This window comes from Panthera uncia, chromosome B1 (assembly GCF_023721935.1).
Source record: "Panthera uncia isolate 11264 chromosome B1, Puncia_PCG_1.0, whole genome shotgun sequence".
Classification (NCBI taxonomy): domain Eukaryota; kingdom Metazoa; phylum Chordata; class Mammalia; order Carnivora; family Felidae; genus Panthera; species Panthera uncia.
The window spans coordinates 166,706,034-166,732,228 of record NC_064811.1 but is presented as its reverse complement, the minus strand read 5'-3'; the positions used below and the strand labels follow the sequence as shown (position 1 = coordinate 166,732,228).

Below are 26,195 nucleotides of genomic sequence, written 5' to 3'. Positions count from 1 at the left end.
TCTACTTTTGCATCCTCATCGGTCACTGTTTCCCCTCACCTACCCTGGGCTCCTTTCAGACAGGACAACAGCTACTTGTGTCCAAACATGTCTTAACGGTGTTTTGTTCACTTTTGCTGTTCCTTCCACCTAGAGTTCCCCTGTCCGTCCCTTGCTTGTTGAAGTCCTGCCCAGACCTCAGAGTCAGGTCAGCGCTATCTCACGTCTTCCTCTGCCCCTTCAAGCAGACGCCACCCACCTCAGTCTCCAGAGCGCTCATTATGTCTCCCCAGTGGCATTTATCAAATTCTGCCTTATTTCTTAGTAACTTGGTGCTTTTCAAAAATCCTGTCATTATAAGTCATTTAAGTGCATTGGCTGTCTTATTACTAACTTAGCCCAGCACTTTGCAAAAAGTAAGTCTCTAATAAGGATTTCAGATCACAAAATAACAGAGCTGAAAAGGACCCTCTGCCTTCTCGTTTTATAATAAACTGAGGTCCAAAGAAGTTGGCACTTTATCAGTGTAAATGATCGCCTGAGGTAAAAATATGTCATGGCCATGTATTAAATCCTACCGAGACCGCGTTTCGTGAGCTCATTGATTTTGACAGGTGAATTATTTTGGGTTGTGGACAAGGGGACAAACCAAGTAAATCAACCGGAAAGGCGCACATGGGTGGTCCGGCTGCTCAATGCAGGCCTAGGGAAGCCTTTGCACCCGCGTTGGTCACAGGGAAAGGCCGTTTCGGCGTCTGGTTCATTTTGACAAGCAAATGAATTCCACTTACGTTTGTGCTTGGTGTTCGTAGGTATCAGTGCTTCAAGTCTGCCTGGATGTTTGAGGTGTTCCATAGGGGCTTTTCGTTTCCTGTCAACTACAAAAACTTAAAGACAGCCTTACAAGTTTACGATAAGGAGGTTCAGTGGACCCTCGGAGCAATCCTTTACAGGACCCGGTTTTTACCGTTAAGGTACGGCTCTGAATTTGGTGACGAGAATCAAACAGAAGATGCTTTTCTGTGGTTATGATCAGCGCGGCAGCTGTGGTTTGAGGGCGTTTGGGGTAAGCGCTGGCCGTGGGCAGGACTGTGGTCAGTGAACTTTGACTTTGGTCTTCCCCCCAGTACATCCTTCCCACCCCACCCATCCCGTCAGATGCAGCACGAAACTGTTTGATTTTTCCCAAGTGTCTTTCCCTGGCCCCTGCACGGAAGGGTTAGTTCTGGGGTTCTTCACCTTTGTGGCTTTGGACTCCTTCTCAAAATACTGTTTTTAATGTATGAAGTCAATAACAGGTTACAGAGGAAACCACAGTATTGAAATATAGACATCAAATATATTTCTCAAATTTATCAAATATTTACAGAAAACGTATTGGCGACATAGCGATACGTGTTCTTTTTTGTTAAAACGTGAAATAACAAATCCGGGAGCAGAACTAGTGCTTCCTGTAATTTCAGTACAGTGATGTCAGTGATGTGTGTCGACGTCTGGAGGCACCTGCCAGCCCCCACCACGCCACGTGACGGCGGCCTGTGAGCTGCCCCACAGTCAAAGCCACAAGCAGTGCCGACGCTCCCGTAGCTTGTGGTCTGCACTCGTGGTTGGTGGCAATGCCGGTCAGAATCGGGAAAATAAAGGTGGACGTTTTCCCCGTTCGCGTTCGCAGACCTGGCTGTCAGCTGGCCCCGCATAACAACCCTGGTGTACTCACAAATGAGGAGTTCGTTTTCGGGGGATTTTTTTTATCCCCTTCACTTAATTGAGCATGTCCCAGCAATCCGTTTAGCTGGGCTAACCGCAAAGAAGTGTGAGTCGTGGCTGTTACTGCTCCCAGACAGGTGGTCTGATTCCACATTGGCGTCCAGCTCGTAGTGAAACCCTCACAGTTCTTTTAAAGTTCTCTGATTTTTGACCCAAGTTACAGTGATGGTAGCTGAACGCACGTTCACGTGGTATCCTGTTAATAATTACAGCCACCCTCTGTTAGGCCAGGTGGCCTCCGTTACAGAAGGAAAGAAACTGAGCCCCGGAGAGCGGGATGGCAGTTTTTGTCTCCGAGCGGAGCCCTAAATCCGGTTCCTCCGATAGGGCACGTGCCCCGTGCGCTGTCACATCGCGTTCCTGGCCTGATTCGCCCTCTTTGTTCTGTGTCCGCTGCCCAGGGATATCCAGCAGGAGACCTTCCGGGCCAGTCACGCTCACTGGAGGGGCTTCTCCTTTGTCTACAATCACTACCTGTTCTCGGGCTGCTTCCTGGTGGTCCTGCTCTCCATCCTCCTCTACCTGCTGCGGCTGCGGCGCATTCACAGGCGGACGCTGCGTGGCGCTTCGCCCACCACCCTCTGGCTGGAGGAAGGCCTGCCGTCCCAGAAGATGGCCGCGTGAACTTAGGGACGGGAGTTCGAGAGCCCAGGAAGACTTTCTGAAGGAAAAGCCATTTTTGCCTCAGGGTTTCTCCTCCTTATTCTCTTTCGGCTTTGTTTTTCCTTTCCCTTTTTTGTTCCTTGCAACAAAAACAAACTCCACTGTCGTAAGCTCTGCCTGTCCAGAAAGTGTTGCGGTTAGCCGTTCTGAATACAGGTTTAAGTGGAGGAAAAAGGGAAAATGACTTTGTTTTTGCTGCATAGGATACCGACGAAGATTTTTGGCTTTTCTCTGAGGGATGTTAAATTTTAAACAGCTGCACTTTGCCTCTGGAGGGAATGGCAAAGCCGTTTGCCATCAGTGGTGGTGGCACTGACAAGTGTCGCGTTCTCAGAACCAGAACCCGCCCGGCGGAAATCGCAGTCCTCTTTTTGTCCGTCTCAAAAGCTCTAAGCTGAAGAGGGTGGTGTGTAGTTTTTACTTACTGTTCAGGTCTGTCACTACATGTTTTGTTTGTGGGCTGAAAAACTCAAAGCCATTTATACCCAAGACGGAGAAAGGCAGGCACCAGGAGGTAACTGTTTTTAAAACTGATAGTCCTGGAAGATGTGAAATAACGACTAGAGCAGTGCACATGTGTGTGTGAGAGAGTGTTTTGTGTGTGTGTGTGAAAAAGTGAGAGAATGCGTGTGTGAGAGAAAGTATGAGAGAGTGTGTGTGTGAGAGAGAGAAAGAATGTGAGAGAGAATGTGTGTGTGAAACAGAATGTGTGTGTGAGAAAGTGTGCGTATGAGAAAGTGTGGGAGAGAAGCGTGTGTGTGTAGGAGGAAGAGTGTGTGTGAGAGAGAGGGAATGTGGGTGCATGAGAGAGCAATGCTAAGGGTAGAGGATGAGAGAATGCAGTGCTCTTTCTTTTGAAAGCACACACACTTCAAAATTTATTGTTTCATTTCTTTTTATGTAGAAAAATCCCCATTACCGTTCATGCATTGTCTTTCCTCACCACGGGTAATGACTTGCTCAGTCGCACCTTTCAGCAGCCTTAGAACATTATGTCTTTGAGTTGGAAAATCCCTCAAGTTTCACCGCTTTCGACATCATTGGAACTGGAGCTCGTGCCTGCTGACAGGCACGTCCGCATTTCTTAGTGGTACGTTTTTCCGGGCTTAATTGTGCTCTAGTTTCCTCCAACTTCGAGTTGGTGTTCCCCTCCTTAATTAAAAATGGTCTCAGTGGTTTTATTTTGGAGGCCCCCATGCTTACAGGTTCTCTTTATTACGGCCATGATTGAGGCCATGGTTGTTAATACCACTGTAAATCCAGACGAAGAGAAGGGTCTGACTTCAACAAGGAATAAACTCACATTTTGAGAAAACGGGTTCGACATTTTAAACAAAGACCTAAAGAGGACAGCTGGATTGGTGTATGTGAGATCGGTTGTTTTACACCTTTTCATTTTGTTTAGAAGCTTTGGGAATTCTCATACCTAGTTTTTTAGGTGAAGTTCTTTTTATGAGTGTGTGTGTATGTGTGTGTGTGTGTGCGTGCTGTTTCTTAGAACAGTGAAATTCGGTTGGTTGGTAGCAAATGTTTATTTTGAGAACCATCAGCTGCTTTTTCAGACTTCGTTGATTAGAGAAAGGATTCAGATCCTGGAGCCCTTATTTAACTTAGATTTTTATCTTGTTTATTATTTAAAACATGGCATACTGTATCTTGATGACTTGAAAAGATTACAAATGTATAAAAGAAACGCAAATTCTCTTACTCTGCTCTTCACAGTGAATATTCTAACAGTGAAAAAGTTATCGGTAGAATACTTGTCTCTGAGATCTACGGAAGGTTGGAGGAGCGGCGTCCTGGTACAGCCTCTGATGTGTGTGGGGTCTTGTTTCAGAGAGGACGGAGGTAAATGGCCCTGTGAAAGGTCCAGCTTCAGAAACGCTGGTCTCCAGCTATTCAAGTGCTCGGTCCCTGGTAAATGCTCTTCCTTATCAAGACCCAGCCACCGATGAGCAGTGTTTTAGATACCCCGGGAGCAGAGTGAGCTGGCATGCTCGTCCTTGAATCCTCTGACAGGGTTTGTCCTGTAGACTGCGGGTGGCATTAGCGGCGAAGAGGGAGTGTGTTTACGCGTTAGCTTTTCTGCTGCCCACCATTGGGAGTAGTAAGTGACCTGAGAATGAAACTTTTCAAATGCCTGGAGTATGTGATTTTTGCCTTTAAAATCAAGGCAAGGATTAGCCAGCATAGGCCCAGATTTAAATGGGCCTTAGTTCAGACTTCCCACCATAGATTGCCACTTTTTAAACAAAGGGTGCCAGTGTGGTCCAGCTCGGTACCGTTTGGGGGCAGAATCGAGACAGCCAGTTCTGCTTTACACCTAGCCTAGGGATCCCTCCGCAAGGACCTACCTCAGTCTTCGAAAGAAATCCCAAACCAGGGTTCCAAGGCCCAAACAACCTTATACTTTACATAGTTAAGTGCCCATGTTCCCCTGCCAAAGAACTCCCAGGACTAGGGCTTGGCCAACTATTGGCCACAGGGAAAATCTAGAAGACCTTTGAGCTGAGAATGGTTTTTCAATTTTTAAAAGGTTGTTAAAAGAAAAAAAAAGGGGGAAGAATATGTGACAGTGTATGTGACCTGTCGAGCCTAAAATACTTACTAAATGTCCCTTTATGGACAGATGTCCCTTAAAGATGTTCACCGACCCCTGCGCGAACGACCCCATTCAAGAAGGCATACGCACCACATTCTCTTAGTTCATGAGGCTAGTTGCCGTGTATGGGCACAAAAAGAGCTGGACAAGAGCTGACCAGTTTTCAATCCTGAAGTATTTGTGTGTGTACCAGAATTCCACTTCTTGCCTTTCCCTCTAGATTATTTTCAAGGTCAGTTTTCCAGTAAGCCAGCAAACATGCGTCCCCCCACGGGCTGAGAAGGTGCTGTTCAGGAAGGAGGGCTTGCTGAGTTACGTGGAGAGGCCTGCATTCTCCACGAGGATCTCACGTGGGTCTTTCTGACGCAAGGGGGGCCGGGCTGAGAGGCAAGCACGGGAGGAGCTTATTAATCCAGGGGAGGAGTTCATAGCAATTAAGGGCTGGCCAAGAAGGCAGGGAACTCAGAATACTTGGAATAGAAAGCAAAAGAAATGGCGCCAGTGGGGTTTTCTGGCAGCCTCGTGGAAGAAAACGCCGTGTCGAGCCTTGCTGGGAGTGCCGCTACGGGAGACGCTCTCCTGTCGTCACACTGTGCGCTGCTGCTTTCCAGACCTCCGAGGACGCTCCCCGAGATCTGGCAGTCCATTGAAGGACATCACAGTAACAGTACAAACATACCCCTTTGTAACCAGTGCTGCTTGCATATTTTCACCCTCAACTGCTGGCCTTGGTGCTCCCCAGCCTGGGGGGGGGGGGGGCGGGGGTAAGTTGGAGAGGCTGCGTGTGGCTGCGCCTGGCCCCCCTGGACGGCTGGGAGGGTCACTTGTTCACACCTGCGCACTCAGGTTGGCAACCTTTTAGATGGACAGATATTTAAAGTTTAAACATCAGGCCTGCATAGAATAGTTTTCCTTAGAAGAAGCATGCATCAAGAAGCTTGGAAAGGCAAATGTGTTTTCTAAGCTTTAAAAAAAAAAACATCGGCTTTAGGGTTTTGTGTGATTATGTGCAATGCAGCAAAACTACCGACACGTAAATTATTTAGCTATTTACTTCTACTTGAGTGTTTTCTTTTTTGTGGTACTGCTTTTCCAGTTCAGTAATGAATGATGTGCCCCACCAAGGAAAATTCTTTGTTCTGTCACTGAGGTGATATTTTACAGTTAGGAATTACAAAAACTAAGGGAGATCTTTAAATGGTTTTTTTTAAATTTCAATGATGTTTTCCATTCAGGATAAGGATAATGGCCTTTGGGGTGCTGTGGGCTCCGATGAGTTTCCATATTTGGCAGCCTCGTGTTGCCACGCTCACACACAGAAGGGTGTGGAGAGCCAGTAAAATGAAAGCTCATCCGCTGGCCCACAGACCCTCTGTGAGCTTGCTTGCTTATGACCGAAGTAGGTTTTCCTCTGGTGTTTGAATCTTGTCACCTGTTAGAATGCTTAGTTGAACTGGAGTCTCAATTCGGTACAATAAATGGTCTGAGTCTGACTGCACACCCTGCATTTGCTGTATTTACATGCATACAGTGAAGCACACTCAGTCTGTGTTCTGGAGGGAGGGGTCTGCGTGTCCAGCAGCTCACAAGCCAAATATTTCACAAGGAGAAATATTTACCAAGGTGTAATATCAACCCGTGCGTCAATAGAAAAGGCCATTCGGTGCCAACTGTTAATAAGGTTATCATTTTAAGATATCAACTATAGGGGCGCCTGGGTGGCTCCCTTGGTTATGTGTCCCAACTCTTGATCTCAGCTCAGGTCTTGATCTCCGGGTTGTGAGTTCAAGCCCCACATTGGGTGTGAAGCCTACTTTAAAGTAAATAAATAAATAATAAATAAAATATTAACTCTGAATATAGATCAGAAAACTAGAATTAATGAACTTTTATGTATTTTTTCTTATAAATAGTGAAATCAAATGCTAACCTTACATTACACGGTTCTGCAGTTAGATCTAAGCTTAAAAGCATGGGCTTGTTTCCAGAGAAATGTGAATCTCCGTGTTTATGTTACTAACAACTATTAGAAACTACAATTCTTTCAGCTGCTTGAGACTGTATAGAGGTTTACCCTGGGGTGGGAGGAGGTGAGCCCGAGCCATAACCCAAAAACAGATGATGGAGACAGGTGGAGCGGGAAGGGACCGGCTGTTAACAAAAAGAAGAGCCTAAGACATATGTATGGAAGGGTGTGAGGGACTAGCAGAGCACAGTGGGAGTTCAGCGTGAGCACAGAAGCACGGTACGTGGAAGGCAGAAAGAATGGGATGATGAAGTTGAAAGAGAACTTGCTTAAATAATTTCTGAGGTGGGACAATAAATACAGGTCTTTGGGCCTGAGGGCAAATAAAATATTTAAGGCAGCTAAAGATGTCTAAATTTTACTCCACTTGATTGACGAGAAGTAAGTACCTGTTTCCAACAGCTGCCCGTGTCAACAGGGCCGAAAGGCCGTGGTTTGGGATTTTTGTTTATTATCTGTTTCCATTTGCCCCACGAATGTGTAATGCACGGGAGGCTTTTTTTTTTTTCCACCCTGAAATGTTAATGGTTTGCACAGAGGGGTTCTGGCGTTCGCACTGGTCTGGGAGCAGAGACTCCAACGTCATCTGTATCGCAGTCAGACTGTCTTCTTATGGAAAGGTCATCAGAGGACAAAGCAGTGCCCCTTCACCCCAGTGGCCCGTGTGGCAGATTCTGCGATTTGCCTGGAGCATCAGCATCTGCTTGAAACCCAACACCTCGAGGTGTCCTCCCAGCCCCACCTTGTGTGAGCGCCTGATGGCCTCAGCCTGCCATTCCCCTCTTCTTAACAAAAAAGAAGTGACCGGTTGAGGCATTTCCATTTGTTCTTAAGAAGGTGTTAGTTCCCCCAGCAGTGTTGTCTCTTTCTATCAATATATCCATTAAGGTTGACTAAGCCCTGCCTCAGCCAAGACAGCGGCTTTGGCCTCCTATCTTTGCCCTTCACCCTTGATCCTGTTTGGCAGGCGAATTAGCTCTGGGCTCCAGACTTCACGGCCGCTTAAACGTTTCTGTCAACAGCCTGTTGTGTGTAAGAGACCCAAATAAGAAAACCCAGCCTGCAAAAGGATTTCTGCCCTGAGAAAAATGCTGAAAGCCCCTCACAGAACATAATGGGGGTAGTCGCAAAAGACAGGAGGCTTGTCTAAATGCATAAACTCAACGAAATGGAGGGAAAAGGAGACACTTTTTTCTTCCTGAAAAAAGGAGAAGGGGGAAGGAAGAGTTGGTCTGTGGCCAGGTCATGAGTGCCCTCCTCATTCCCCGTGTGGGACTTACTCTGTCACTGTATTATGATTTCTAGGAAGTACCCAGGTCTGTTCTCACAGGTTTATGATTGGTAAGGGTTTTTTTAATTAAAAACTTTTTAATGTTTATTTATTTTTAAAAGAGAGAAACAGAGTGCAAGCAGGGGAGGGGCAGAAAGAGAGGGAGACACAGAGTCTGAAGCAGGCTCCAGGCTCTGAGCTGTCAGCAAAGATCCCGACACGGGGCTCGAACTCACAAACCATGAGATCATGACCTGAGCCAAAGTCAAACACTTGACTGACTGAGCCACCCAGGTACCCCTGAAGCGGGCAATTTTGGAAAGATGAATCATACTCGTCCTGCCTGTGATTTCACGGCCTCAACTCCAGGAACCACACCCCACACTTTCTCCTAAAATTCCATCTTTTCCACCCGGCACAAGCTTTATCTATTACTTAGATTTGAGATGAAGACTGAGACACTTAAATGTTTGGGTTTTTTTTTAAGTTTATTTATTTTGAGACAGAGACAGTGTGAGTGAGGGAGGTGCAGAGAGAGAAGGAGAGAGAGAGAATCCCAAGCAGGTTTTGCACTGTCTGCAGAGCCCGATGTGGGGGCTTGATCCCACGAACATCATGACCTGAGCTGAAACCAAGAGTCAGACACGTAACCTACTGAGCCACCCGGGCACCTCAAGACACTTAAATAGGTTCTGCTTAGCCTTGTTATTTTATTTGGGTCATGGCAGCCCAAGAAGATTTTCTGGAACTGCCCAGCCATTCTCCATTCTGTTCGAATAAACATGTTTAAATTACCTTCCACCTTTTGTGGCCCTGTGGTCCATCAGTGAGTGTGTCTGTTCCACCCTGATGACCCTCCTTGCACATGGATCGTGATGCGTTTACTTCACGTATTTGTATATTTAGAACTGATCCAACGAAGAAATACTTTGTGGCGTGTAGTTCTTCCTCAATATTTGTTCTAATCAAAATCTAGTTTCTTGGTCACATGACCACTTCTGAGTGTCTACGGCTTGTGAAGCAGCTCTTTTTACAAAGCTTTTATTCTCAGTCTGCTTTCTTCTTTCAGGATGGCCGAGCTCCACTCAGTTTCAGCACCACATGCAGCGTGATGTGCCGGGTGAAATGGGGTCCCAGGCCTCTCTGGAATCTGTCCACTTCCTCCCTCCCACCATGAAGTTTGCTAAGGGAGTGTTGCATTTTATGGCTATGTTTAGCAAAACTTAGGAAAACCAAATTTACTTCAAGTGCCTTCCTTTCTTCTCAACCCAATCACTCCTTGAAGAAAAGGAAAAAGAAACCCCAGAATCAGGTAGAAATGAATAGGGGCAAACTAGATGGATGTTTCCCAAAACCCAGCATAGAGGAAGGTAATTTCTGTATATTGATCTTGTTCTAAGCATAACTTCAGAAGTTTTTTTTACTCTAAATTATCCTTAAAAGTCGTCACCTTTTTACCCCTCCCCTCCCCCGCAGAGCACCCAATGTAAGAAAGAATGGATTTAGAAACATCAGAAGTAAAGATTTCTGTTCAGCAGCCATCACAATCAAAGCTAACAGATGGCAGACTAAGAAGGCATTTGCAGTGACTCAAATTGACAAGGGATTAATATATATTTACAAGGTTTCTTGCAAACCGGGGAGCCTGGGTGGCTCTGTCAGTTGAGAGTCCGACTTCGGCTCGGGTCATGATCTCCCAGTTCATGAGTTCGAGCTCCCCGTCGAGCTCTGTGCTGACGACTCAGAGCCTGGAGCCTGCTTCAGATTCCGTGTCTCCCCCTCTGCCCTTTCCCCGCTCATGCTCTGTCTCTCTCTCTCAAAGATGAATAAACATTAAAAAAAAAAAAAAAAAAAAAGATTTCTTGCAAGTCAAGAAAAAAGGAAGAAGAAAATGGGCTGTGGGTCTTAGTAGATGGTTCACAGAAGGGCAGACCCAAATGGTTAACAAGAGATCAATGAAAGAGCCAGAGAAAATCAAATGAGAATAAAGAGCCCCTCAAAGGCCAAACTTTAAGTGTCGGCAGTGATGTGGGGACTGTGACTTAGGTATAAACCACTCCAGGTGCTCTAGAAGGTGCTTTACAGTTGGTGGTGCTTATGTCCAAGTGCCAGTGCTCCCCAGGGAAATGTCCGCCTGGGGCCACGAGGGAGGTACAGATGGATGCTTTCAGCAGTGTTACTCAAGTGTCTGTTGTTGGAGGCAAGCAAGGTTTTGGATAAGTGAAAGGGGCAGGTGCCTACTGTGGAATACTGGGTAGCTGTTAAAATCAATGAACCAGGGGCACCTGGGTGACTCAGTCGATTCACACTTCTGACTCTTGATTTCGGATCAGGTCATGATAGGGTTGTGGGATCGAGCCCCGCATTGAATCAAGAGTCAGATGCTCAGCACGGAGCCTGCTTGGGATTCTCTCTCTCCCTCTCCCTCTCCCCCTCCTCTGCTCGTGTGCTCTCTAAAAAAATAAACAATGAACTGGAGGTAAGGACAGCAACATGGATGGATCATAGAAATAGTGTTGATTACTTAAGAAAGAAATGAAATGTGTAGTATAATGCCGTTTATGTAACTGGCACAAAATACTGTGTCACGAGGGAACACCTCTTGTGACTGTGCAACATTAACATGCGTGTTGTGAGGACACAGATTGGTTATGGAAGGAGGACAAAGAATTGGTTACGGTTTTAGGCTGACCAACCACACCTATTTGCCCAGGTCGTTCCTGGTTTTCATACTGAGAGCCACACGTCCCAGTAAAGCCTCAGATCAGGGCCAACGCGGATGTCCACTCCCATGCTGTCCTTCAACATGGCAGCCTTAAAAAAAAAAACTTCCACAGAATCCAACCAGTTGGCTCTCCATTTCACTCAAGGGAAGAACCAAAATTTTTCTAATGGCCTATAAGCTGCCTCATATGCTTGCCCCAACTCCACACCTCTCTGACCACTGTAAGTTCTCTCTCTGACTCTCTCCGCTCCCACCCCACTCTCCTCAGGAGAGTGACAGGGTCCCGTGAAGGGCCACCTGGCCACCTACTTAAAACTGACTTCATCCCTCCCCAGCACTTTCCAGCCTCCTTACCCTGCTTGCCTCCTTACCCTGTTTCCCCCCCATGGTACCACCTTCTGGCATACTCTACATTCATTATATGCATTGTGAATCTCTCCACTAGACTGCAATCCACAGGGACAGAAGGTTTTCGTGTTCATTTTGGTGTTATATCCCTGGTGCCTGACACCAGGTCTGATACACAGTAAAGGCTCAATAAACATTTGTGGAGTGAAAGAAAAAAAGATCCTTGCAGGAAGGGGTAACTGTGGGCTGAGAACTAAGGAATATGCTGAACACCTTCTTCCCCAGCAGGGCTCAGACTCCTTCCTTTACTGGAGGGAAAGAATGTGCTTCCTGTACAGAATCATCCAAGAAGCCTAATAATGGTCTGCGATGTGCCCAGCAGGCTGTTTAAACACTTTATTAGTGTGCATAATCCTCAAGACAACGTCATGAGGAGGTGCGTTTATTATTCTCATTTTATAGGTGGAGAAACAGACATGGAGAGGTTACATAACTTGCCCACGGCTACACAGCTCTTAAGTGTGGGGCTGGGATTTGAAATCTGGCAGCCTATTCTAGAGTTCCACTAGCCAATAAGCCAGCGTGGCCAGGCCTAATTGAGAGGGGCTGTAAGTGCAAAATATACGCCAGATTTCAAAGACTTAGCACAAAAAAATTAAGTAAAAGGTCTCAATTTGTTTATATTGGTTACACAAGACATGGTAATATTTTGGCTATGTTGAGTTAAATAAAAGATTAATGCCATCTATTTTTACCTGTTTAATAGGGACACTAGAAACTTCAGTCAGACCAGCAGCACCAGTATCTCAGAGGCCTGATAGACGTGCCAAGTCTCAGGGCTGGACCGAGACCTCTGGAACCGGATTCTTCATTTGACAGGGTCTCTAGGTCATTGGACAACGCGCACTGAAGGTTGAGAGTGCTGCTCTAGACCAGGAGTCAGCACAGTTTCTCACCAAAAGGCCAGATAGTAAATACTTGAGCTTCACAGACCGTAGGACTTCTGTCCAAAACTTACTTCACTCTGCTTTTGTAGTGGGAAATGTGTCACAGACCATATGTAAATAAATAGGTGTGGATTTGCTCCAAAAAAATTTTTTTTCTTTACAAAAAGGCAGTGGTAGGCCAGTTCTTCCCATGGGCTGTAATTTTCCAGCTCCTACTCTAGACCCTGCGCTGTGCTGGGGCTAATATTAAGAAAACACATCCTGCCTCCAAGATCCCATTCTCTGCCTTTCGTTTCCTTCCAGACTCTGCTTGAGAGTTACAGCCCCTGATTTCTGCTTCCTACCAGGTGTTACTTAAGTGTCCCCAGGATCCTGAAACTCCGTACTTCCTCTCTCTATGCACCACCTTAGTAACTCAGACCAGAAACCTGGAAACATTCTACATGATTTCTTCCTACGCTCTCTCTCCATCTAATCAGTCACAATCAAGTATCAGATCCACCAGTTTTCTTGGATAAAAGTTTCCAGGTGCAGCCTCAGTCATCCCATCTGGATAGTTTCCCCCTAGAGCCTGAAGGGGGCATCCCCTGATCAGAGACGCCCGCTGAGCAGCTGCCGAAAGACATGTCGCCACCTGGTGGCTGCTCTAGCTCCCATGCTCTCTGTGTGAGAACCTGAACTTCCCCACTGAAGAAGCTTTGTATCCTTTGCAGCATAATCACCTAAAAGTACTCATTTTATCGGTGGAAATCCAGAAATGTGTGAATTGTACAAAGTGATAAAGATAATACATATGAAGTTTTCCAGGCTCTCGCTTTGACTCCACTGTGAGTAGGGAACCAAAAGGATGTGATCATGTGACCAGGTAGTTCCCCAGTTCCCCGGGGATAATGCTGGGGGTTTTCTTTTTCTTTTTTTTTCTTTCTTCCTCCCTTTCTTTCTTTCTTTCTTTTTTTTTTTTTTTACTTGAGAAAGAGAGAGCACGAGGAGGGGACAAGGGTTGAGGGGGGAGAGAGAGAGAGAGAGAGAGAGAGAGAGAGAGAGAATCTTAAGCAGGCTCCATGTTCAGTGTGGAGCTGGATGCAGGGCTCGATCCCATGACCCTGGTAGCATAACCTGAGCTGAAGTCAAGAGTCGGCCGCCCAACGGATGGAGCCACCCAGGCGCCCCCACACCGCTTGCTCACCAGAGCAGAGGCTGGCCTGAGAGGATCTGGAGAGCGGAGGCTGAGCACGACAGACTCATCCTTCACTCTCACACAAACGAGTCCTAACCGTGGTGATGAGGTGTGAACGTCAGGCCTGCAAGAAATTCACTTCAGATCAACCCCTTGGAATAGCAGGCACCCAGCGGCTGCCCTAACAAATTACCACAAACTCAGGTGGCTTAAAACAACAGAAATTTACTCTCATGGTTCTGAAGGCTGGATGTGCAAGGTGCTCACAGGGCCACACTCCCCACCAAGGCTCTGGAGAAGGGTCTTCTCTCTGGCTTCCTGTGGTGGCCCACAATCCTTGGCGCCCTTGGCTGTGGCAGACATCCCTCCAGCCCTGCCTCTGTCTTCACATGGCCTTCTCCTCTGGGTCTCTTCTGTGTCTTCAGATCTCTCCTTAGAAGGACACTTACCATTGGACTTAGGACCCAATACAATCGCATTTTAGTCCATCCCATCCACCAAGACCTGATTTCCAAACAAGGTCATGTTCACATGTCCCCGTGTTAGGACTTCTTATCTTTTCAGTGGACAGAACTCAACCCACAACAGCAGGAGATTATTTATTAAGCATCTTCTAGAAAGAAAGGGTTCTTGAAATGACATGGGTAATTGGACCCCTCAGAAATGTAGGGAAACCAGTGTGAGAAATGGGCAAATTTGCTATCACAGTAGATTTTACCACACTTTTCCTAGTTAATAGATCAAGCAGCAGAAGTCAGTTTACTACACTTGAATAACATACTAAGCAAACTTAATAACTGAACATTTATAGAGCACACACTTTTTAAGCACAGGTAGAACATTTAAAAAATTTAAGCCTAACAGAGACACCTGGGTGACTTGTTAGGTCAAGCATCTGACTCTTGGTTTTGCCTTAGGTCATGATTTCATGGTTTGTGAGTTCAAGCCCTGCATCAGGCTCTATGCTGACAGTTTAGAGCCTGCTTGGGATTCTCTGTCTTCCTCTCTCTCTGCCCCACCCCCACTCATTCTGTCTCTTATCAAAATAGGTAAATAACTTAAAAATGTTTTTTTTAATTTAAGCCTACAAATTTTGAGCAATTCACTTCACACTGACCGTGTTTTCTGACCACAGTATCGTTACATCAAATTAATAACAAAAGATAATTTTTTAAGCTCTTAGTATTTAAAAAATTAAAACACCAGGGGCTCCTGGGTGGCTCAGTCTGTTGGGCATCTGACTCTTGATTTCAGCCCAGGTCATGATCTCATGGTTCATGGGTTTGAATCCCAAGCAGGCTCTGTGCTCTCAGAGCAGAGCCCAGCTTGGGGTTCTCTCTCTTCCTCTCTCTCTGCCCCTCCTCTGTATGCACACTCTCTCTCACTTGCTCACTCTCTCAAAATAAATAAACTTTTAAAAAAAGAAAAATTAAAACACATTTCTAAGAAACTTGTGTGCCAAAGAATAAACCATATTAAGAATTAGAGAATAATTAGAACTGACCATTGATGAAATACATCTGAAAACTTGCTGGGTGCAGCTAATGTGCTTAAGAAGAACATATATAGCTATAAAATGTACATAGTAGAAAAGCATAAATGGCAAAATTTAATAGACTAAGTAGAAAAAAGGATAGCAATGAAAAAATAGAATAAAGCAAATAATAAGCATAGAAATAGAGGGTCAGCAAAACCAAAAGTTTTTGCTTTGAAAACACTGATAAAATGGGGACGCCTGGGTGGCTCAGTCAGTTAAGCATCTGGCTTTGGCTCAGACCTTGCAGTCTGTGAGTTCAAGCCTCACGTCAGGCTCTGTGCTGACAGCTCAGACCTGGAGCCTGCTTCAGATTCTGTGTCTCCTTCTCTCTCTGCCCCTCCCCCACTCACATTCTGTCTCTCTCTCTCAAAAATAAATAAACATTTTTAAAAATTTTTACAAAAAACACTGATAAAAATGAATGAAACTTTAGCAAAATTGTTCATGAAAAAAACAGAAGGCACAAATAAATAATTTTACAAATAACATAGAGATATAACTACAAATAAAGCAGATATTTAAAAGATAAGAGAAAATTATAAGAATATTAATGCCACTAAGTTTAAAAACTTAAGTAAAATAAACAAATCCCATACAATTACAACTTTTCCAAAGCTTATTCAAGAAGAAATACGTAACTTGAAAAGTCCTACATTCAGAAAAGAATGGGTTAATAATCTAAAATCTTCTCTTTGGGCCAGGTAGTTTTATAGGAAAATTCTACCAGTGTTTGAAAAACAGATAATTCCCATCTTACGCAAACTCTTCCAGATAATGTGAACTAGAGAGAACACTCCCCAACTCCTTCTGTGAGGCTAGTCTAATGCTAAAACTAGAAAAAGACAGCAGGAAAAGGAAAAACTAAGAAATGTATTTCTGTAATTGAACATCTTAATTAAAGACAAAGACCGGGGCACCTGGGTGGCTCAGTCGGTTAAGAGTACGACTTGGGCTCAGGTCATGATCTCGTGGTTCATGGGTTCGAGCCCCTCGTCAGGTTCTGTGCTGACAACTCAGAGCCTGGAGCCTGCTTCAAATTCTGTCTGTCGGTCTGTCTGTCTGTCTCTCTGCCCCTCCCCCACTCACACTCTATCTCTCTCTTTCAAGAATAAACATTAAAAAAAAAAAGATAAAGACCATATGATCACATCAGTAGATACAGGAAATGTATGTGACAATATTCAAGATAACTATGATAATAAAAATCTACAGACAAATAAGGAACCGAAGGGGGCTCCCTGACCCTGATAAAGGTTATGTACCATAGCCTGCAGCCAGCCTGATTTGTAATGGTGAAAAGTTACACATTCTCTGTACAGTCAGAAACAAAACTAGGATTCCCACTACAACCACCTCTATTCAGCCTCTCACCAAATGACCAAGTCTGTGCATGAGGCCGAGGAAAACAAACAAAATTATAAGAACTGGAAAGGAAGAGATAAAAGCATCATTTTTCATAAATAATATGCTTGCCTACATGGATTCTAATAAAAGAATCTTCATTTATTAGAATAAGAAAGCCAGCAAGGTTTTAATATCAAAAGAACAATTGCATTTTTATGCATTGGCAACCGAATTAGAAAAGTAATTTGAAAAATGCCCCTCATAATAGCAATAAAAATATGAAGTGCTTGGAATAAATCTAACAAAAGATGAGCAAGACCTTTATGGTGAAAATTATACAAATTTAATGAGAAACTGTAAGGAAGATCAAAAGTAGAAAAATATGCCATGTTCATTGGCAAAGATGTCTAAGATATCGATTATAAGAAATCAATCCTCCCCAAACTGATCTATGGGTTCCATGTAATTCCGGCCAAAATTCTAAGAGGGTTTTAAATAGAAATGCTGATTCTAAAATTTATATGGAGGAACAAATGGTCAAGCCCTGGGTGGCTCAGTCGGTTGAGCGTCTGACTCTTGATTTCTGCTCAGGGCATGATCCGAGGGTTGTGGGATCAAGCCCCACCCTGAGCATGGAGCCTGCTTAAGATTCTCTTTCTCTTCCTCTGCCCCCACCCCCCGCTTGGGTGCACACTCTCTCTCTCAAATAAAAATTAATAAAGAAAAAAAAAGAATAGCCAAAATGCTCTAAAAAAAAAAAACTTTAATTCTAATGTTATTACATGTTATATTCTGCTAACATTTAGGAGAGTGTAGTGGGGACAGTGTGCTCCATCCAGGGCTCATTTTTGCTTTCTCATCCCATGGCTATGATCACTTGGCAGGTGGGGATGTCTGCTGGTTCAGTGTCACTTTAAGGAGATCGCTGACCTTGAAGCACAGCTGGTTTACATGCCTGAATTTGAACACAGCCAGCAGGATGTACAAATTAAGACATTTAATTAATTAGGTTAAGTGATTGGGTTTTTTTTTCTCCTCAGATTGCCAAACATTCAAAACTGGGTGCCCTCCAGTTCTGGTGAGGGAATGGCGACATAGGCGGGTGCTCTCATATGTACGGCTTCCTTGTGAGAATATGAATTGCAGCAATCTTTAGCACGAGTAACCTGATGACATCAACTGAAAATTTGAAATAATCCTCCCTTTTGGCTAGATCAGACCACTCCTAGAAGTCTGTACTACAGAAAGAAAAACATGTGTCCACTTTGCCGGATACATAGCTGACGTTCATGAGCTTTCATACTGTAGCCAGGCATGGTTCTCCACTCCTCCTTCTGTGCATAAACTCATTTAATCCCTGTAACAATCCCACAAAGCAAGAGTTATTACTGCCTCCATATTCCACATAAGGAAATGAAACTTAACTCTGGCAGCTTGGTAAAGCACGTAGCTAGGGTGAAGCTAGGATTCCAACCTAGGCAATCTGTCTCCATGGCAAACATTCCTAAATACAGAACTGCTTGTAATGACAAAAGTGGAATCATCTGAATGCTTATCCACAGTGGAATGAATGGTTGAATACATTATGAAATCTGCATGCTACAAAATATACAGTTATTAAAAGAAGTGAGTTAGTTCTAAATAATATATTTAACAGAAATAGTTTGCATTTCTATAAACCAATAATGAAGCAGCAGAAAGAGAAATCAAGGACTCGATCCTATTTACAATTGCATCAAAACCCATAAAATACCTAGGAATAAACCTAACCAAAGAGGTGAAAAACCCATACACTGAAAACTATAGAAAGTTTATGAGAGAAATTGAAGAAGACACAAAAAAGTGGAAAGACATTCCATGCTCATGGATAGGAAGAACAAATATTGTTAAAATGTCAATACTACCCAAAGCAATCTACACATTCAGTGAAATCCCTATCAAAGTAACACCAGCATTCTTCACAGAGCTAGAATAAACAATTCTTTTTTTTTTAATTTTTTAAATGTTCTATTTATTTTTGAGAGAGGTAGACAGAGTACAAGCAGGGGAGGGGCAGAGAGAGAGGGAGACACAGAATCCGAAGCAGGCTCCAGGCTCTGAGCTGTCAGCACAGAGTCTAACATGGGGCCTGAACACACAAACCATGAGATCATGACCTGAGCCAAAGTTGGACATTTAACCAACTGAGCCACCCAGGCGCCCCCAGGACAAATAATTCTAAAATTTGCATAGGACCAGAAAAGATGCCGAATAGCCAAAGTAATATGGAAAAAGAAAACGCTGGAAGCATCACAATTCTGTAATACATCAAAATGTATTACAAAGCTGTAATCATCAAGACATTATGGTACTGGCACAAAAACAGACACATAGATCAAATGGAGCAGAATAGAGAGCCCAGAAATGGACCCACAAATGTATGGCCAACTAATTTTTGACAAAGGAAAGAATATCCAATGGAAAAAAGACAGTCTCTTAAGCAAATAGTATTGGGAAAACTGGACACCGACATGCAGAAGAATGAATCTGGACCACTTTCTTACACCATACACACACACAAAAAAAAACTCAAAATGGATGAAGGACCTAAATATAAAGTAGGAAGTTATCAAAATCCTAGAGGAGAAAACAGGCAACAACCTCTTTGACCTCAGCCATAGCAATTTCTTATTTGACATGTCTCTGGAGGCAAGGGACACAAAAGCAAAAATGAACTATTGGGACCTCATCAAGATAGAAATCTTCTGCATGGTGAAGGAAACAATCAGCAAAACTAAAAGACAACTGATAGAATGGGAGAAGATATTTGCAAATGGCATATCAGGTAAAGGGTTAGTATCCAAAATCTATAAAAAACTTACCAAACTCAACACCCAAAATACATGAAATGGGCAGAAGACACGAAGAGATATTTTCCAAAGAAGACATCTAGATGGCTAATAGACACATGAGAAAATGCTCAACATCGCCCATCATCAGGGAAATACAAATCAAAACCACAATGAGATACCACCTCACACCTGTCAGAATGGCTAACATTAACAACAACTCAGGCAACAACAGATGTTGGTGAGGATGCAGAGAAAGAGGAACCCTCCTGCACTGCTGGTGAGAATGCAAACTGGTGCAGTCACCCTGGAAAACAGTGTGGAGGTTCCTCAAAAAATTGAAAATAGAACTACCCTATGACTCAGCAATTGCACTACTAGGTATTTATCCAAAGTATACAGGAGTATTGATTAGAAGGGGCACATGCACCCCAATATTTACATCAGCACTATTGACAATAGCCAAAGTATGGAAAGAGCCCAAATGTCCATCAACTGATGAATAGATAAAGAAGATATGGTATAGATATACAATGGAGTATTACTTGGCAATCAAAAAGAATGAAATCTTGCATTTGCAACAACGTGGATGGAACTAGAGGGTATTATGCTAAGCGAAATACGTCAGTCAGAGAAGGACAAAAGCATATGATTTCACTCATCAGTGGAATTTAAGAAACAAAACAGATGAACATAGGGGAAGGGAAACAAAAAGAATATAAAAACAGAGAGGGAAACAAACCATAAGAGACTCTTAAATACAGAGAACAAACAGGGCTGCTAGAAAGGTGTTGGTTGGGGGGGGTGGGCTAAATGGGTGATGGGTATTAAAAAGGCCACTTGTTGGGATGGGCACTGGGTGTTAGATATAAATGATGAGTCACTAAATTTCATTCTTGAAATCATTATTACACTATATGTTAACTAACTTGGATTTAAATTTTAAAAAAAGATGTGTGATATATACATACAATGGAATATTATTCAGCAATAAAAAAGAATGAAATCTGCTCATTTGCAACAACATGGATGGAGCTAGAGAGTATAATGTTAAGTGAAGTAAAGTCAGTCATAGAAAGACAAATCTCATATAATTTCACTCACATGTGGAATTTAAAAAACAAAACAAATGAGCTAAGGGGAAAAAAGAGAGAGAAACCAAGAAACAGACTCTTAACTATAGGGAACAAACTGATGGCTACCAGAGGGGAGGAGGGGAGGAGGATGGGTTAAATAGGTGATGGGGATTAAGGAGGGCACTTGTCATGATGAGCACTGGATGATGTACCAAATTGATGAAATCACTATGTTGTACACCTGAAACTAATATGTAACACTGTGTGGTAACTATACTGTAATTTAAAAATACATAAATACATAAACAAAATTTTCCAAAAAATTAGGACTTTTGATTATAAATAAATAAATAAATAAATAAAACAGACCTTGGAAAGCTGTCTCTGATACACTTTTATGTAGATGAGCAAGTTTCTGGTAATTCACATATTATTAAACCATTTCAAAAAAATATGTGATCCACATGCACCTCCATGTTTAGTGCAGCACTATCAACAATAGCCAAAGTATGGAAAGAGCCCAAATGTCCACTGATGGATGAATGGATAAAAAAAATGTGGGCGCCTGGGTGGCGCAGTCGGTTAAGCGTCCGACTTCAGCCAGGTCACGATCTCGCGGTCCGTGAGTTCGAGCCCCGCATCAGGCTCTGGACTGATGGCTCGGAGCCTGGAGCCTGTTTCCGATTCTGTGTCTCCCTCTCTCTCTGCCCCTCCCCCGTTCATGCTCTGTCTCTCTCTGTCCCAAAAATAAATAAAAAACGTTGAAAAAAAAAAATTAAAAAAAAAAAAGTGATATATATATATCATGTGTATATATGTGTGTATATATATATGTATGTGTATATATATATATATATGTATACACACACACACACACACACACACACAATGGAGTATTACTCGGCAATCAAAAAGAATGAAATCTTGCCATTTGCAACTACGTGGATGGAACTGGAGGGTATTATGCTAAGTGAAATTAGCCAGTCAGAGAAAGACAAAAATCATATGACTTCACTCATATGAGGACTTTAAGAGACAAAACATATGAACATAAGGGAAGGAAAACAAAAATAATATAAAAACAGGGAGGGGGACAAAACAGAAGAGACTTATAAATATGGAGAACAAACTGAGGGTTTCTGGAGGGGTTGTGGGAGGGGGGATGGGCTAAATGGGTAAGGGGCACTAAGGAATCTACTCCTGAAATCATTGTTTCACTATATGCTAACAAATTTGGATGTAAATTTTAAAAAATAAAAAATAAAGTTAAATTACAAAAAAAAAATATGTGATCCATTTTTATATATTTGTATAGTCGATCAAATAATGAAGTTATTAACATTAATATTTGGAGGCTATATTTGTTATAAACATCTTCTAGTTTGTAGCTTGTATTCTCACTTTCTTAAAGCTGTATATTGATGTACAGAAGTTCAACACAATAAAATGTATCAATTTTGTTTGTTTATGCTTTCGGTTTTTAGTTTAAGATATTCTTCCTCACCCCAAAGTTAGAAGGGTAATCCCCTTTACTGTCTTCTAAAAGTTTTCAATTTTTGACTTTGACATTCATGTTACTAATAATCTGGGATTGATTTTGTGTGTGGTGATAACTGGGAATCTGATTCCATTTCTTCCATATAGATAATTAAATTTTCATCTTCATTTATTCAAAGTCCCTTTTCCCCCAGTAATTTGCCTGACACTTGTCACAAATTAAAAATCTATACATGAGTGGGATTGTTTGCAGTCTCTCTGTTTTGTTTCATTGTCAATTTGTCTACACCTATGCCAATACCACATTTTCTTAATTAATATACTTTACATTATAGTACATCTTTAAATCTGGTGAGCCAATTCTTCCCACTTTATTCTTTTTCTTCAGATGTATCTTCACTATTCTTGATATGTTGCTTTTCCATGTCATATTGTAAAATTTCTGGTAGAATTTTTACCCACATTGAAATAAACTTACAGAGCAACTTGGGGAAAATCAGCATCTTTATGAGATTGTCTTCTTAATCCATGAACATTGGGTGTCTCAAAAATGACAAAGAGTCCAGGGAAAACATGGGCCAACAGCCCCAAGAGAAAAATGAATAGGCACAGGAGAAACACCCATCTGCCAATAAACATATGAAGAAATACTCAGCCTCGCTAGCAATCAGGGAAATGCAAATCAAGATCACAATGAGATATCATCCTACACTCATTCAAATGGCAAAATTTAAGAGGCCTGATAGATTCTGGTGAGGAAGTGGATCATTTCTAACTTGTTAAAAAGAGGGAAATTATAAGCATAAGCAAATTATAATCTGACAAATAGACTTCAGAATAGCGGTTGCCTCTGTGGAGGTATAGAACATCACAATATGAGAGGGGTGTGTAGGTAAATGTAATTCGTTGATGGTGCTCCAGATCTTTGACTGGATGTTGTACTCATGAGCGTTCCTTTTATTAATAAATGATGATGTAAAACAAAATAAACCCGGCCATGCACAAGGAACCAAGGATGAGAATGTGTCATGAACCGGGGCTTATGAAGAGTGTGGTTCTGGGCACCTGGAGTCCAAATTAAAACACACACGTGGAAGGATACACAAATTTTGCACTGTTTACTTCAGGGAAGGATTTGGGGGGGGGCAGGAAGAAGACTAATCCCTTTACCTCCATAAAGTTCAAATTGTTATATGAGCTCTATGTGCCAATAAAATGCAGCACAGGGGTCCATTAGGGCTCCTCCTGTCCCTTCGGGGGAAACAAAACTACAGTGGTGTCTCTCACATCTGTCCTTTCTGGAGTGCCTTCCTATGGTCTTTTGTACAGCCTCCGGTCCATTTCACACCATATTCAGATGCCAGGCCATGACCTTCAAAGGTCTTGTTGGGGGTGGGGGGAGGGAAGACAAAACACAAAAACAAAACAAAACAAAACAAAATTCTTGTCGAGAAATCCAGTGCCCCTAGCATTTTCATGGATCAGTGCCTCTTCTGAAGATGTTGAGATACCCCCGGGAGACAGCCTACAGCTCTGTGCCATTGCACAAGACCACCTTCTCACAGTGCACACCCTCCAAAGTCTGCACTTGAAGCGTGACCCTCCCTGCCTCAGGCAGCCCTTGGGGAGCCGTGACCCCATCTCCCTGCCCCACTGCTTCTCTGATGTAGAAGAGCCCACCAGGTAGCTGGGAATTTCCAAACTACACCTCCCTCCACCTGAAATTTGAGCGAATAAAAATTCGTCCATCTCATTACACTTTGTTTGTAAAATGGGAAAAATGAGGCCCGTTCTGGGCACCTCACAGGCTTATTGCGAGGATCTAGTGGGCCTCATGAAGAAGAACACTCTGATGGAGGATGAGTTAATTGGCTGCAGGTCCCCAAGAAGAAGCAAATCTGAGGTTCACTCCTTTCCCATGAAGACCTGGCTGAGTTTGTGTCTTGAGTGGCACACCATTGACAGCTGCCAATTTAAAAAAAAAAAAATAGTAAAAGACATCATATTCCCGAGGAAAATTGGAAAGTTACCACACATGGGCCCAGGGAAATGTGCCTGCCTAGAAAAGACCTGAGAAGACCTTCGGTCTACACTGCAGGAGGATCCTTGGCACAGAGGCAGCCTATAACGATTAAAAAACAAAACAAAACAAAACAAAAACACAGTAACCAAAAACAAAATAAAAACTCCCAGCAAGCCCTGGGGAAAGGTGAAAATCTGGTTCCCAGAGTTTCCTGAGTTCCAGACATTATTAGATCGAAATGTCCAGTTTTCAACAAAAAAAATCAGAAGGCATATAAAAAACATGAAAGCATGGCCCATTGAACGGAAAAAAATACATCAACAGAAACTTTCCCTGAAAAGGGCCTGATGGCATACCTACTAGACATAGACTTTAAAACAGCTGTCCTAGGTGCTCAAAGGACTAAAGGAAGATGTAGAGAAAGGCAAGAAAACAATGTTTGAAGAATATGGAAATATTAATAAAGACAAAGACTAAAAACAAAAACAAAATTCTAGAGCTAAAAATTACAATCACTGAAATAAAGATTCACCATCTTCCCGAGACTCACAAAGAATTTTTTTTTTGCCTTTGTTGAAATGGAACCAACACAGGGGGACCAGGGCTGATAAAGAGAAAAGAGATCTCGGAAAACAGTACCCTGTGTGAATTTCACCCCCCCCACATCATCAGCCCAAGTTCTAGCTCTCTAACCTTGTGGCTCGGCCAGCCCCCATCCTGACACTACCCAAGGCCCCACCCAGGCTCACCTAGCATGCTCAGGGGTGATCTGGGACCTACCATAAATAACAAACACACCCCCATCACTGGGGAAATTCCAAAGTTTTAGAGGCTTACTCTCCAGAACCAAAGAGGAAGACCACACAAATCCTTTCTTATACAACAACCCCCACCCCCAACACACCCACACTCTGAAGAAGTCCGTGGCTCTTGCAATGCAGCCAAGCTCTAAATAGCATGCTTACTCCCTCTGTTCCTCAGTTTTCCTTCAGCCAAATGGACATGACTTTTCTGACTTTGTAGAGAGGGAGTGAATATGTCTGTAAAATTATCATGAAACCTAGAGAGGTGTGAACTTGTGATTTTCTGAGAGATTTCAGGAGGTGAGTATGATCGAGAGTTCTGGCATGAGGTACCAAGCAGGACAGTATGACCAGCTTGGCTTCTGCTCCTCCAGCTCCCCTGACTTCAGAGAAACCCATCCATTCATTCCACAAATATTCCACTGGAAACAGCAGTGAAAAAAGAAAACAAATTAAGAAAAAGAAAAAGAAAAAAAGCAAGCTCCGACCCTATGGAGCTTACATGACAGTGGAGAAGAAAATAAATGAATAATGTATATGGTAGGCTAGAAGATTTAAAGGCTAAACAGAAAAATATAAAGCTGAGATGGTAAAGAGGAAATGCCATAGGGGTGGGAGTTGGAAGTTAAAATATTACAGTCAAGAATGGTCTTCTAGAGAACATGGCACTAGAGCAAAATCTTGCAGGAGGCAAGGGAAGAAGCCCAAGGAGATCCTGGGAGAGTTCCAGCATGACGGCACCTGTGCAAAGGCCCTGGGGCAGGAGCAGACCTGGGGCACTTGGGGACCAGTGGACAAGGCAGTGGAACTAGAGCAGAAACATCAAAGGGGAGATGAAGTCAGTGAGGCATGTACTTGGGGGGGGCAGAGCTTATAGGAGCTCATGGGTTAGTTGTAAGAACTTTGGCTTTACGCTCAGAGTGATGGGAGGTTATCACAAGGTAATGTCAGAGCAGAGATGGAATTTGACTGATACTTTACTTGGTCTATAGGCTTGAAATCAACTGTTGAGGTGAAGATAGAAGCCAAGTGATCAGTTGGTCTGTATCAGTCATCTAAAGGAGAGATGATGAGTACAGGAGGTGAGGAGTGGTTGGATTCTGGAGATCCAGTGAAGGATTTGGAGTGAATGTGGGGGCTTAAAAGTGAAAGAGTCAGCAGGAAGGATAGCCTTACCCTTGCTGATGTGGGCAGATTTGGGGGAGAGGATGAGGAGTAAAGTTTGGGACATAGCAGAATTTAGGTGTCACTTAGATACCCAGGGGAGGCGTGAAGCAGAGTCAGACACAGGAGTCTGAATTTAGAGAGGAGCAGGCTAGAGGTACCCACTGGGGAACTGAGAGCATCCAGAAGTAGTTGAAGATGGGGGCCTGAACTGGATAACCCACTTTGAGCCCTGGAGCCTCCAATAATAAGAGACCAAGGAGAGACAAGCAGGAAAGTCATTACAGAAAAAAAAAAAAAAAAAAAAGGAGAGTGTTTACTTTCAGGGCTGGGAGGCAGTTTTGGGAAGGAACATGTGTGTTGTGGGAATGTTTCTGGGATGCCAGTAATATTCTAGTTCTTGAGCTAGACAGTAATTA

The 26,195-nt window shown here is 43.2% G+C and overlaps 1 protein-coding gene across 5 annotated transcripts in view; it reads left to right on the top strand.

Annotated features, from left to right (window-relative positions):
* The window catches only part of ENTPD4 (ectonucleoside triphosphate diphosphohydrolase 4), a 40,455-nt gene extending 30,292 nt beyond the window's left edge, over positions 1–10,163 (top strand). For 4 of the 5 annotated variants that reach the window (XM_049631578.1, XM_049631577.1, XM_049631579.1 and 1 more), the window contains 2 exons: positions 792–953; positions 2,148–10,163. In XM_049631578.1, the coding sequence (XP_049487535.1) occupies positions 792–953; positions 2,148–2,370 (385 nt within the window). In that variant the 3' untranslated portion in view covers positions 2,371–10,163. The remainder of the gene's footprint in view (positions 1–791; positions 954–2,147) is intronic. The other variant, XR_007457994.1, reaches the window with a different exon arrangement.
* Positions 10,164–26,195: the final 16,032 nt, after the last annotated feature.